At 34.9% G+C, this 15,397-nt stretch overlaps 1 protein-coding gene across 1 annotated transcript in view; it reads left to right on the top strand.

Moving 5' to 3' along the window:
- CRYBG3 (crystallin beta-gamma domain containing 3) overlaps positions 1-15,397 on the top strand; it is a 144,018-nt gene that overhangs the window by 77,049 nt on the left and 51,572 nt on the right. The window contains exons 8-9 of the mRNA XM_043997303.1: positions 8,008-8,144; positions 12,544-12,658. Coding sequence (XP_043853238.1) covers positions 8,008-8,144; positions 12,544-12,658 — 252 coding nt within the window. The remainder of the gene's footprint in view (positions 1-8,007; positions 8,145-12,543; positions 12,659-15,397) is intronic.

The raw sequence follows: 15,397 nt of genomic DNA on the forward strand, positions 1-15,397 counted from the left end.
TCAGTTTTGAATATGTTGAATTTATGATGTCTACTGGATATTCTACTTTGAAATTTCTAGTAGGAAGTTAGAGATGTGAAGCAGAGAAGATTAGGGCTAGATAAGTAGATTTGAGGATTATCAGCATGGAGATGATAATTGAATCTATAGGAGCAGTATAAGTGACAAAATGCATTACTGTTTAGCAGTGTATGTAATTCTGGCATTCTTTTGAAAACAATAGATGTCTGTAGACCATTATTTCTTTTTTGTTTGTTTTTTAATTAACATTATTATTTAAAGTTTTGAATTTCAATTTCTATTCTTCCTTCTTGTCCTCCCTTGCCCCTTTCTCCCTGAGGAGGCAAACAATCAGATATAGGTTATACATGTACAGTTATGTAAAACATTTCTTTATTAGTCATTTTGTATAAGAAGATTCAAAAAAAAGAAAAAATTGAAAGTGAAAAATAGCATGCTTCAGTCTGTGTTCAGTCAATATCAGTTCTTTCTCTGGAGATAAATAGTAAGTTTCATCAATAGTCTTCTGGAATTGTCTTGGATCATTGTATTGCTTAGAATAACTAAGTCATTCACAGTTCTTAATTGAACAATATTGCTATTATTGTGTACAATATTCTCCTGGTTCTGTTCGCTTCACTATACATCAGTTCATCTAAGTCTTTTCAGGCCTTTCTGCAGTCATCCTGCTTGTCATTTCTTATAGCACAATAATATTCCATCACCATCATATACCACAGCTTGTTTAGCCATTCCCCAATTGATGAGCATCCCTTTGATTTCCAATTCTTAGCCACCACAAAAAGAGCTGCTATAAATATTTTTGTAAAATAGGTCCTTTTATCTTTTGGGGGGATGTCTTTGCAATATAAACCTAGTAGTGATATTGCTGGATCAAAGGGTATGCCCAGTTTTATAACCTTTGGGAATAGTTCCAAATTGCACTCCAGAATGGTTGGGACTGTCATTTCAAGGTAGCTCCAGTGCATAATTTTATCAATATCTTGGATAAAAGCATAAAAGGTCAGAATTGCATATGACATAGATTTAGGAGTAATATTTAAAGGTCATTTGAGTCAGGATCCAAAGATTATTACCTAAAACAATGGACCAGATTTAAATAAGATGAACTGTATTAGAGATAAATGTAAAAGTTCTTCGTTGTTGTTTACTTGTTTCAGTTGTGTCCTCTTCTTTGTGATGTCATTTGGGGTTTTCTTGGCAAAGATACTGGAGTGGTTTGCCATTTCCTCATCCAACTTATTTTACAGATGGGAAAGCTGCGGCAGACAGGGTTAAGGGACTTGCTCAGTGTCACACAGCTAGTAAGCGTATGAAGCCAGATTTGAACTCAGGTAGATGAGACTTCCTGACTCCAGGACCAACACTCTATCCACTATGCCAACAGTTACCCTGTAAAATAATTCTCCATTTGTATAAAAAAAAATCAAGTATAGGATAAGAGGAGGCAAGAGTTCATAACAGTTTCAAAAACTTCTGGAGATTGTGTAATGACCTATAATTCAATATCATGACCTATACATTCAACATCAATTATCAGATTGACATGGCAACCAAAAAAACCTAATTCGATCCTAGACCTTATTTAGTGGTATAGTGACATAGGAGCATAGATTTCGAGTTGAAAGAGACCTAAAAGGCATTGACTTCTACCTCTTCATTTTACAAATGAAGAAACAGACACAGGGAAATTAATCCACTTGTTTAGGGTCACATAGCTAGTCTATATCAGAGACAGGATTTGAATCCAAGTCTTCCTGGCCCCAAATCCAGTACTCAATTCACCATACCTCATCCCAAACAAAGGAGGTGATAGTCCCCAGAGGACAGAACATACTGTGTTAATCAAACTGCATCTAGAATATTCTTTTAAATTTGGATTACCACATTTTAGTAACTATGTTAATGATTTGGTTCATAGCCACAAGGGGACAGAGAATTAGAGATCAATGCCTTCTAAGGATAGTTTGAAAGAACTAGGCATGTTAGGTGAAGAAGAGAAGACTTGAAGTGGAGGACATGATAATTATCTTCAAGTTTTTATCTGAAGGGCTGCCATGGGGGAGGCAGGATTAGACTTATTCTACTTGTCCCCAGAGGCCAGAACTAAGAACAGTCAATGCTAGTTGAAAAGCAAAAGATTGAAGGTTGATGTAAGGAAAACATAACAAACAATTAGGGCATTTGTGAGGGAGTGTGTGGTTCCTTTCTATTGAAGGTCCTCTAGCAGACTATCTGACCACTTGTGGACAGTATTGTAGAGATGCCCCAGGTAAGCTACGGGTTGGCCTGTTTGGTGGCAAAGATCCTTTCATAATTCAAGTTTTGTGATTTAGTATCAAAGTGGTCTCATTTCACAGGATTCAATCCTTATTTGGGCTGCTTATATTTTTATGTTGAATTAGCACCATCTACACTGTTATGGTAAACAAAGAAAAAAGTTCCATTGGTTACAAGGCAGTTATGGAAAAAGGCTGAAGAAAAAAAAAGGAAAGGTACAATCCATGATCGATTAATGTCTTTAGACTTAGTACCACCTCTCAGGGTTGTTGTGAGGATCAAATGAGATAATATTTGGAAAAATCACTTAACATAGTGCTTGGTATATAATAAGCCCTATATAAATGCTTTCCTTCCCCTAATAGTATTAGCAGGAAACGGGAAAAGGTGGGGTTCAAGGAGAAGGAGCTTCCTCTCCACTACCTACTCTCTGTAAATAGAGCCACATGATGATTATAGAGCAAAGTAATCCTTTTCTCATTCAGCAGTTAAGTGAGATAAAACATAGATCAATAGATTAAGCTTTTAGAAAAAGTGGCTAAGGATAAATTTGATATTAGATTAACTATTTTTATGAGTCCTATCCATTCTAATCCTGACTACCCCTCACTCTTGGCTTTATGTTATTTGGCTTTATGCAGTTCAGATGATCCCTCCCCACGAAATGAATAAACACTATTTAAATAGTATAATACAAAGGAAACTGAATTGTGAGAGCCCTTCAGTTATATGGTCAGTTATTGTACCACAGACCTCTGGGGAGATATTAAGGTAGTTTTATTTTCAATAATATTGCCAGCTCTCTATTGTGGTATGAATAACTAACAAAAGAAACTTATATAGCAACATGTAGATATATAGGATATTTTTGATCATTGTATGAATTGAACTAGATTAGAGCCTTCCAAGGGAAGGAAATACTCAGCTCTTTATAATTTAAAGAATACCTTTGTAGTTGGGCATTGTTAATATGTTTTTATTTCCCAAACAGCTTCCAGGGGGGAAAATGGAAATTTAACTTTGCTTGGGTTTCTCTTCATATCCCCAGGATCATAGAATCATAGATTTTTAGCTAGAAGGGTCATTAAAGAGGCCACTGAGGAACTTTTCTAGAGATTATGATTTTTTAAAAATAAAACATTTAGGAAAAACATGAAGAAGTTCAGGAAATTGTGATCTCTGAAGTGAAACTCAAAACTTTTTGTTGTTAACCTCATAAGAACTTGTTGCTTACTTTCCAGCAAATGTCTTTATAAAACTTACTGCTGTCAGCTGTTTTTGAAATTTCATAAGCCAGAATTATGTTGCTGAATGATTAGTTGTATAATCATTTAGACTATATTTATTAAAGTCTCCATTTCCAGTTCTAAGCTAGTTATTTTATGTAATATAAAAAGTGTTTGACATTCCTAGCCTCAAGTATATTATATTCTAATTGGTCAGACAAGACTAACACAAGGGAAATAGAACAAAATAATATATAATTAGATGCAATATGGTATGGGGCAGAAAAAAATGCTGTAAAAGATCAGAAAAGTGAGAACGATCCCTGGAGGCTGAGAAAGTCATGGAAAAGTAGAATATCTCTCTACAGTGGAGGGATGCCACAAACACGCGTGTGTGTGTGTGTGTGTGTGTGTGTGTGAGTGAGAGAGAGAGAGAGAGATGAACAAATGTTTGGAGGTAGAAATGAATATGATAGTGGTTCTCAGATTTGGGGGTCTCAAGCTCCCTTTCTACTCTAAAAAATTACTGAGGATCCTCCCCCAAGAGCTTTTGTATATGTGAATTTCATCTATTGATATTCATTATATTAGAAATGATAATGTCTTAATATTATTATAAAAATGTTTTTATTTCATGGGCTTCTTTTTTTTTTTTGCGGGGCCATGGGGGTTAAGTGACTTGCCCAGAGTCACATAGCTAGTAAGTGTCAAGTGTCTGAGGTCAGATTTGAACTCAGGTCCTCCTGAATCCAGGGCTGGTGCTTTATCCACTGCACCACCTAGCTGCCCCCTCATGGACTTCTTGAAAGGTTCTTGGACCATATTTTGAGAACCTTGGAATATGGTATGTTGAGGAAACCAAAAGGGGCCCAACAGATTGGAGGAAAATTGGAAAGTAACCTGACTGGACCCAATGTCATCCCAATTAAATTACTAAAAAAATATTTTACTGGGTAAGAAAAAATAATGAAGTTATGGAAGAATAAAAGGTCAGCAGCTGCAAAGAAACCAGTAAAAAAAAAGATGTAAAGGAAATAGTTTCAGCACTATCAGATCTTAAACTATATTAAGTGGAAGCGTTGTTGAAGTATAAAATGGATAATTTCAATTATTTTTATCAAGTTTTTCTTGTATATAAATATATACCCTATGTAACCAGGAATAGAAGGAATGCAGAAAATTGAGGGGAAAACTTGCATGGACAATATCTTAGCTAGCATGTGATTGGGTTAGAATATTGCTGTGTAGGAGCTGATTGACTTAGAAAGGCATAGAAAGACTTGGACTTGTGAGGGAAGATGCTCTTCATCTTCAGAGAAACAGATGATGAATGGAAATAAGCATAGTACAGTCCTACATATGTGTATGAGTATATATGTGTATGTGTATAGAAATCTATGTGGGTGTATAAGGAGTGGAGATGTATCTATATAAATATATCTATCTATCTATAGATAGACCCACACTTAATTGCAGCCTTTTTGGGGGGGGGTATAACAAAGTAAAAATCCAACAAGGAAGCAAAGAAAAGCTGAGTAGCTTTGAAAACAATGTAGTACTTATTATGTAGGTTTTCTTGAAATGGAAATTTATTGTTTTATATCAAATCCTCTCCTATGCTCTGCTGTGTACATGGCAACTTTATTCTTTTCTCATTTTGTCCTTAAGTTCAAAATTAAAAAAAAAAAATTGGAAAGTAAGTCTGCATAGAAACTAAATTGCTTGGAGGGCCTTGGTAGCTTAGCAAAGGAATTTATATTTAACATGATAGATGATAGGAAACTATTAACAGGACTTTTGGAACAGAGAAGTGCCAATATGGAAACTATTCTATGAAGTTTAAATTTGCAGTGGTATGTAAGATGCATTTGAGTGGGGAAAAGTCAAGGGTGGAGGCTTTCCAGGAATCTGATCATGAGATACTGAGAATAGTGATAATATGAATGGAAAGAGAGGGATGTTTTGAAGGAAGAAACAAACAAAAATTACTGAATGATATAGCATTTAAGAGAATAAAATATCTTTGGGGAGTAAAAATATAACAATCTTTGGGGAACACAACCATATGAATTTTGAATTGTGGACAAAATAGCACTTTATGAAAAAAAACTTCTATTTATAGAGTAAGTAATGAAAAAAATAATTCAAATATTAAATCAAGGTACTACCCCAAATCCTTTTTTCTAGAGATTGCTTTTTACTCACCTTTTTTATCCTTTTTGGAGCATTATAAATATAAATATACTAACATAGAATTGCCTCTATGAGGTTAATTTTAATTTTAGTTACTTCTTATCCTACTACTGCTTAGAAAAACCAGTCACCTAAAGGTAGTTGGCATTCAAATAGTTTAGTGACTGAATATTCCTGAATTTCACCAAAATTTATATTGAATTCTGTTAAGCTCCATTTTTGGTTTTTTAAAAGTATTTTATTATTTTCCAGTTACATATAAGGATAGGTTTCAACATTTCTTTTCATAGGATATTTAGTTCCAAATTTTTCTCCCACCTTCCCTCCCTCTCCCCTCCCCAAGACAGAAAGTTATGTATGTGCAATCACATTGAACATATTTCTGCATTAGTCATCTTGTGAAAGAAGAATCAGAGCACAAGGGAAAAAACCTCAAAATAGAAGGAAACAAAAACAGCCCAAAAGTAGAAACAGTATGGTTCAATCTGCATTCATAATTCACAGTTCTTTTTTTCTGGATGTTGAGAACACAATTGTCTTGGATCGTTGCACTGCTGAGAGGAGCCAAGTCTATCACCATTGTTCATCACACAATGGTGCTGTTACTGTTTACGGTGTTCTCCTGGTTCTGCTCCTCTCAGTCAGCATCAGTACATGTAAGTCCTTCCAGGTTTCTCTGAACTCCTCCTGCTCATCATTTCTTACAACAAAATAGTATTCCATTACATTCATATACCACAAATTGTTTAGCCATTCCTCAATTGATGGGCATTCCCTTTATTTTCAATTCTTTGCCACCAAAGACAATCTAAATAAAATGGATAAATATTTACAAAAAACACAAATTGCCCAGGTTAACTTAAAAGGAAATAAAATCCTTAAATAGGCCCATTTTAGAAAAAGAAATTGAACAAGCCATCAATGAACTCCCTAAGAAAAAATCTCCAGTGCCAGATGGGTTTACAAGTAAATCCTACCAACATTTGAAGAACAATTAATTCCAATACTATACAAACTATTTGGAAAAATAGGTGAAGGAGTTCTGCCAAATTCCTTTTATGACACAAATATGGTGTTGATACCTAAACCAGGCAGAGCCAAAACAGAGAAAGAAAATTACAGAACAATTTCCCTAATGAATATCGATGCAAAAATCTTAAATAAAATATTAGCAAAGAGATTGCAGTAAGTGATCACCAGGATAATACACTATGACCAGGTGAGATTTATACGAAGAATGCAAGACTGGTTCAACATTAGGAAAACTATCAACATAATCACATCAATAACAAAACTAACCAAAATCATCTGATTATCTCAATAGATGCAGAGAAAGTGTTTGGCAAAATGCAACACTCATTCCTATTAAAAACACTAAAGAGTATAGGAATAGGTGGAGCTTTCCTTAAAATAATAAGCAATATCTACCTAAAACCATCAGCAAACATTATATGTAATGGGGATAAGTTAGTGGCATTCTCAGTAAGATCAGGGGTGAAACAGGGATGTCCATTATCATTTCTATAATTTACTAGAAATGTTAGCTTTAGCAATAAGATAAGAAAAAGGAATTAACGGAATTAGAATAGTCAAGGAAGAAACAAAACTTTCACTCTTTGCAGATGATATGATGGTATACTTAGAGAATGCTAAAGAATCAACTAAAAAGCTGCTTGAAACAATGAACAACTTTAGCAGAGTTGCAGGATATAAAATAAACCCACATAAATCATCAGCATTTCTATACATGACCAACAAAGCTCAGCAGCAAGAGATAGAGAAATTCCATTTAAAGTAATGGTAGAGGGGCAGCTAGGTGGCACAGTGGATAGAGAACCGGCCCTGGAGTCAGGAGTAGCTGAGTTCAAATCCGGCCTCAGACACTTAACACTTACTAGCTGTGTGACCCTGGGCAAGTCACTTAACCCCAATTGCTTCACTAAAAAAACAAAAAACAAAATAAAGTAATGGTAGACAATATAAAATATTTGGGAGTCTACCTGCCAAGACAAACCCAGAACTCTATGAACACAATTACAAAACACTTTTCACACAAATAAAATCAGATGTGTATAATTAGAAAAATATATCAATTGCTCTTGGATAGGTTGAGTTAATATAATAAAGATGACAATTCTACCTAAGCTCCATTTTGTAACATAGCTCTTATACAAGATGGCAAATGAGACTGAAAAGATACATATAGTTACTATGATTCTAAGGTTTGGTGGTGTACTAAAGAACACTAGATAACTTTCATAAATCGGTTATCTTTATTTTTTTTCAGGACTGCAGTGTTCCAGAAATAGAACTTTGCCCACAGTCAGATGCTGCATATTGCCCTATCTATTTACAAAGATCAATTGCCAATTTAGAAGAACTTAATTTACCAAGATCAGTGTCATTTGCTGTGAAGGCAGGAGTGTAAGTATTCATGATCTTCCTTTTTGTGATTTTGGGAATAGGAGAGAGATAAAAAGCCAATAAAAAGTCAGTCAAGAAGTTACACAGACTTGTCTCCAAAACAGCCAATTCTTTCTATCCATTTGCCTTGCTAGCTGGGTGAGTCTATTTCAACAGATAAACTTAGCCTTTCTATAACTTTGTTCACTGTCTTGGTGTTTATCACCAATAATTATAGAAATACAACTTATAGGACATAGTCTTTTTGATAGAAGTGGCCATAGTAATTACTCACTTTTTTTTAAGGAACTAATTTTATACATGTTAATTTTGTTTGTTTTTTTATTGAATAGAATTTTATTTTGCAAAATATATATAAAAACAAATTTTAACATCAACTTTTATATAGCATTTTTAAATTTGCAAAATGTATTCTTCACAATACAGTTTTTTAAAAAAATTTCAATTTTACCAATGAGGAAATTGAGGCTTGAAGAAGTGAAATGTTTGTTTATAGCCACATAGCTATTAAAGGCAAATCCAGGTCAAAGACTAGACATTTTCCCATTAAATACAGGAGTAAAACAACAAATGTAGCCTTTCCTCATTGCTATTTGAAATAGAAATGTTAGTAAATTTACAAGATGACATCAGGGAAGGATATATAGTTTTCCTAGATATTAAATTTAAGTGTATTAGAATCTAGTTAAGCTTGACCCAAAAATAGTTTCAGTGAAATTCAGTAATAGTTTGTCATCTTGGAAGCGAGTCTGCAGTGGAATGCCTTTAGGGATTTTTGCTTTGCTTGCTGCTGTTTATCAGTGATTCAGATAAAGGCATTTATCAAATTTATAGATCACCCAAGACATAAAGTGGGGAAGGAGAGCTGACATAAAACAGTTCAGAAAATTAGGCTGATCTAATCAAATTAAATTTAAGAAGGATAAATATAAAGTTATACCTGCATTTTTAAAAACTCAGTTTCAGAAGTACAAAATGAGAAAGATAGGCAGACAAGACCTTAACTCATTTGGAAAGATCTTGGAGGTTTTAATGAACTTTAGGCCTAGAGTGATTTAGGAGTGAAATATGGAAGTCCAAAAAGGGGGTGGAGAGAGAGGAAGGAGGGAAACAAATATCTGTTTTCAAATATTTGCTGGGCTGCCAGGAAAGAGCAAGATAAGACTTGATCTCCTTGGTTCCAGAGTTCACAGTGTTGACATAAAGAAAAACTACTCAATAATTAGAGTGATCCAAAAATAGAGTAAACTCTCTTGGGAAGTAGTGGATGTTCAATGGAGATCTTGAAACAGAGGCTCCTTGATTCCATGTAGGGCATCTTATAGAGGAAATAATTTTTCCTGAAAGAGTTGAATTAGATAACGTCTATGGTCTCTTTTAACTCCTAGAGCCTGTGATTTTGATATGTCCATTTTCATTTAAAATCTATTTAAATTTTATGTGATAGATTTTTATACACATACATATATGTATACTTATTATCTTCCCTAGTATATTTTAACATATTTGGGGGTAGAGGCATGTCCTATATTTTTATATTTCTCAGTGCCAGTTTTCATCTATAGTATTCACTTAAAGAATATTTGAATTGCATTGACTCAAACCCATTGAGCTCATGACTTGAGGCAGTAAAGATGTCATCATACCCTACCTTTAGGTTCTATACCAGCACTAGGTCTCCTCAAGCTGCTCAGGGTTATAGTTCATAACTTGGAATACTCAGGAGGATTTCTGGAATTTAGGTTGATTCAGGATCTCTTGTTATGTACTTATCTCTTCCAGTAGAATTTCTGGTTCAAAAAAGGACTTCATCACATAGAGCTCCAAAGTCTTAAGGAAGCTAAAAAGTTGGTTCAATCTACTAGATTCCTGTACATTATTGTTTTTGTTTTTGTTTTTTTTGTTTTTTTGGTAGGGCAATGGGGGTTAAGTGACTTGCCCAGGATCACACAGCTAGTAAGTGTCAAGTATCTGAGGCCAGATTTGAACTCAGGTCCTCCTGAATCCAAGGCCTGTGCTTTATCCACTGCGCCACCTAGCTGCCCCATTATTGGGTTTTAAGAGAACTGGAACAGAATTTGGGGTTTATGCTATTTCAGATATTGTTCTTGAAGCAGATGGCAGAGTACTAGGAAGCAGTGCAGTGGGCTCTTCATACAAACTCATCCAAAGAGAGCTAGAAAATATATTAAGTGGAATCCTGATGGGAAATCCAGAAAAAGTCATATTGAGTCCTTTGTTCAGTCTAGCTTGGTGTAGGGAGACAGGGAGGTTATTGGAAATGGGAGACAGGGTTGGGCCAGAAGCATGCTTCTTAGGGCAGAGAACTCCAGCACTCAGGAAGAGACTGAGTACCAGGGAGAAAGGAGTCTTATTGGGGCACCCCCAGATCCATACTGGGGTACTTTGTTGAGAATAGGTATCAGTTAGTAGTTTTGTTATCCACACTACAGTCCCAAGAAAGAGATCTTGAGTAGACTCAGAAGGAAATCTGTTCAGAAGAGTGGCATTCTGGGAAGGGGAGTCCTGGGTATTGTACAGAAGGAGTTTATAAGGGAGCAGCAACAGCTTGGCTCAGACCCCAAGCAGACCTCAGAGAGGGTCTTACAGAATCTAGTCCATCGTGTAGAGGAGCAACCAAGACAAAAAAACCTGACCAAAAGGGAGCCTAGAATTCTATCACTTTGAACCTAAAAGTTTTCCAGTTGACTGATGAGAGTTGAGTCTAGCAACAGTATACTCTTGCACAGATCCAAACCCAGGTCAGTAACATGTAGAACCCAGAGTGGCTATGATCAGATGTTGCCCTTGATCGGACCACTTTAGGAGCACTGATGCTTACAGGACTCCAGCCTGAGATCCTGGAATAACTCAATATTTAATACCCCAAGAAAGCAGCAACAGGACTAGCCCATTTCCCTTCAGAAGTGGTGGCAGGTTCTATACCTAACAAATTCTGTAGTCAGGAAGTAGACTGGAAGAACAAGCTACCAAAAAACCAAACCAAACCAAAATTAGGAACTATTATGGTGGCAGGGCTACTTAAGACACAAACACAAAAAAGAGAATTATTCCAAAACTACAAGCAAAGCTTCAAGAAACATGTCTTGGGCACAAACTCAACTAGAATTCTTGGAAGAAATGAAGTAAGAGGACAAGTTAGAGGTATGGAAGAAAGAATTAGAGAAGGGATTAACAACTTGGCACAAGAGGTACAAAACCTTGCCCATAAACAAACCCCTTAAAAATTTAGATTGGACCAAATATAAGCCAATGACTTCTTGAGGCAACAAGAAAAATTAAAACAAAGTCAATTACTGATAATATGGAAGAAAATATAAGGTGGTATAGCAAATATAACTGACAGAACATATCAAGGAGAAAAAAAATAAGAATCATTGGACTATTTGAACCCAGTAACCAAAAAGAGCCTAGACATCCCATTTCAAGAAATCTTAAAATTGCCTGTGTCTTAGAACCAGAGGGGCAAAGTGGAAATAGAGAGAATTTATTGATCTCCTGAAAGAAATCTCCAAATGAAGACTCCTAGGAACATCATAGCCAGGGATTTTGTTTTTCTTGCTTTCTCAGTGTGGGGCAGGGGAAGGGAATTGGGAGGAAGAAAGGGCTAATTTTTGAAAATAAATAAAATTTAATTTAAAAATCAAATATTGTTCCTTAAAGTGTTTCTAGAACTGGTGCAGAGTGTAGTTTAGATTATGAAATTGTCAAAATTTGGCTGACATATGCATTAGTTTTCTGGCACCTCTCACCATGGACATCAGAATAGCCTATCTCACAATTAAGGTATAAATATATGGTTATTTTCAATATTCATAGCATCCTTGAATTAAAGGTGATGTGAATATTGTCATCAATGTGAAAAATCAAAGAAATCCAAACTGATTGTTTTAGTAAACATTAAAACATGTGAAAGACAATCATTGTTAACTCCATTGTGATTTCCTGTGTGATAGTAATATGCTCATCTTAAACTTTATCTTCTTGATTTATTTAGTGTAATTTAATTGTTTAGTTATGCTCCTTTTGCCCCCTAAGTAGTAGGTTCTTAATAAATACTTTTTTATTAATTGATAGCTCTTATAGGACTTGGATTAAAAACTTCCAAGCTTATGAATGCTTACAACTGTTTCTTATGAGGCAGTTTAAGCGGGGTCCATCATAGCTCTAAATTAATTAACTTTTTCAATGCCCTACCAGTCAGACTTCCAGAGAACTCCTTTACAGAGTTAAGGAAAAAAAAACAATAACAAAATTCATCTGGAGGCATAAAAGGTCACGAATATCAATGCAGTCAATGAAAAAAAATATGAAGGAAGGGGGCCTAGCAGTACCAGATTTCAAGGACCAGAAATAACCATTTTGCCTTCTCTCTTAGTTGGCTTGCCTATCCAGATGTTAATTTTAAGGGACAAGTGACAGTTCTGGAAGAAGGCCATGGACTCTTTGAGATTTCAGCTTCTGAAATGAAATCACTGCATCCACTTCAAATGGTGAGCAGATTTCACATAATACTACATTTTCCCAAAGAGAATCTATGACTCCAACATCCCTTTTCCTCTTCCCAGATAAAACAGAAGTCAGCAGTTTATATTTTTCCTTGGGTATTTTATAGTTTTAAAACTAAATATGCACAATTATCAAATGACTAAAATATTATTAGTAATTTGTATGTTTAAGTGCATCTAATGTAAATATTATATGATAGTATATTTTATTCTTTACCTATAAGATAATAATTTTGTAGCACCTTTCACACAGCAAGTATTTTTTAAGCACTGCACTAGGTGTTGGACAATAAGACATACTGAGACCTAAACAAAAGAGTTGTTGATGTTTAATTAATGCTTATGTTATAGTGGTGGGAGTTTCTTTTTTGTGTGGATTGGACTGGTTGTTCTCTGAGGTCTTTTTCTAACTCTAAAAACTTTACATCTTTTTTCTTAAAAAACTCATAGTCTTTATATTTAGCAGAATCACAGAATGTCAGAGTTGGGAGGGACCTCAGTGGCCATCTAGTCCAAGCTGTATCTGAAAAAGAACCCTATTACAATATACCAGACAAGTGATCATCCACTCATTACTTGAAAACCTCCTGTGAGGGATCCAGGGGTGTGCTGGTAAATGTTTAACAACTGGCTAATCCTCCCAAAAAAAGAATGCATTACACACTCCTAAGTTTAATCTGCATAATTAACATTTTCTTCATCATTTTATTAAGTTTGAACAATCAAGAAAAAAAATAAACCAAGCCCTAATGTGTAGCACTTGCTAGTTTCCAAGGTATAATAAATGCTCACACTGAAAATTTAACAATTGGTTCTTGTGAGGCAGTTCAAGCTAGGTCCCACATAGCCCTAGATTAATTTACTTATTCAGTATCATATCAGTCAGACTTCCAAATGACCACTTTATTGATCGAGAAAAAATACTAACAAAATTCACCTGGATTAATAAAAGTCAAGAATATCAAGGGAATCATTTTTTTTAATGTGCAGGAAGGAGGCCTAGCAGTACCAGATGTCAAACTATACAATAAGACTAATCATGAAAATAATTTGTTACTTGATAAGATAGAATGCTTGATCAATGAAACAGATTATGTACACAATATATTTAAGAAAATGAGCACAGTAATCTAGTGGTTGATAAACCCAAAGATCCTAGCTATTGGGGCAAGAATTCACTATTTGACAAAAACTATGTGGAAAGTTAGAAAGAAGTCAGGCAAAACTAGGGCATTAACCATAATATATATCTAGGTAAGCTCAACATATATACATTATTTTATACATAAATTACTGGCGTGTGGCAGAAATTACCTGTGTCAGATCTATGGATAAGAGAAGAGTTCATAACCAAATGAGAGATGGAGAGGTTTACAAGAAATAAAGTGGATTATTTTTATTTCATAAATTGAAAAAGGGTTTGCACAAAATAAACCAATGCAGCTAAAATTATACCAAAATCAAAAAGAAAATGTGCAGGTTCCCTAGTAAATGTCTCATTTCTAAACTGGAGAATTGAGACAAATTTATAAGAATAAAATACATTCTGCAGTTGATATTTTAAAGGATATTTAACAGGTAGTTTTCAGAGGATAAAATCAAAGCTGTCAAGTCATATTAAAGATGCTAATATTTAAAATATTAAAAATCACTAATAATTGAAGAAATGTAAATTAAAACTACTCTGAGGTACCGCCTCATAGTTATTAGATTGGCTAAGATGACAAAAAATGACAAATATGGGAGGGGATATGAGAAAACAGGTACGCTTTATAAAGCATTGTTGATAGAGTTGTGAAGTACTTTTTGGAAAGTACCAAAAGTACTATTTTGGAAAGCAATTTGGAATTGTGCCTACCCCTTGACTTAGTAATACCCCTGATAGATTTATACACCAAAGAGGTCAAAGAAAAAGTGCTTATCACAGTGTTTGGCACATAGTAGATGCTTAATAGTTGTTTATTGATTAATTGGAAAAAATAAAAGGTCCCATACTACTACAGTAGCCCTTTTTGTAATGATAAAGAATTGGTAAGTGAAGGAATGCCCATCAAATGGGAATTGGCTAAACATGTTATGGTACATGAATGTGATAGTGTACTATAAGAAATGATGAAGGAGATAGTTTCAGAAAGACCTGGGAAAACTTATATGGACTGATGCAAAATGAAGCAGAAGCAAGAGAACAACTATTCTGTAGAGCAATTTGCAACTATGCTCAAAGGACCTGTTCTTATCCTTTGACTGTCAATTGAGGAATGGCTCTTATTTCTATAGATTTGATTCAGTTACCTAAATATTTGAGAAGTGAGGCCTGTATTATAGAAATGTGCCTAAAAGACTATTTTATGGAGAACTCACCAAAGGCAAGTGCTCCCATGGATGTCAGAAGTCATACACAGACATGCTCAAGACCTCTCTGAAGAACTTTGGAATTGATAGTGAGACACTAGCACAGGACCACCCAGCATGGCATACCTACATCAAAGAGGGTACCATGCTCTATGAGCAAAGCAGAATTACAGAAGCTCAAAAGAAATCTGAGATGTACAAATTTAGAGTCGTTTCCACTCCAAATAAACATATGGACTATTTGTGCCCGACCTGTGGCAGAACCTTTTGAGTTCATATTGGTTTGATCAGCAACAGCCAGACACACCACACCTTGACTCCAATGCAGTGATGTCATTTTGGTCCTTTTTGAGAATGAAGTACAACCAACCC

Source organism: Dromiciops gliroides, chromosome 3 (genome assembly GCF_019393635.1).
Source record: "Dromiciops gliroides isolate mDroGli1 chromosome 3, mDroGli1.pri, whole genome shotgun sequence".
Taxonomy (NCBI): Eukaryota; Metazoa; Chordata; class Mammalia; order Microbiotheria; family Microbiotheriidae; genus Dromiciops; species Dromiciops gliroides.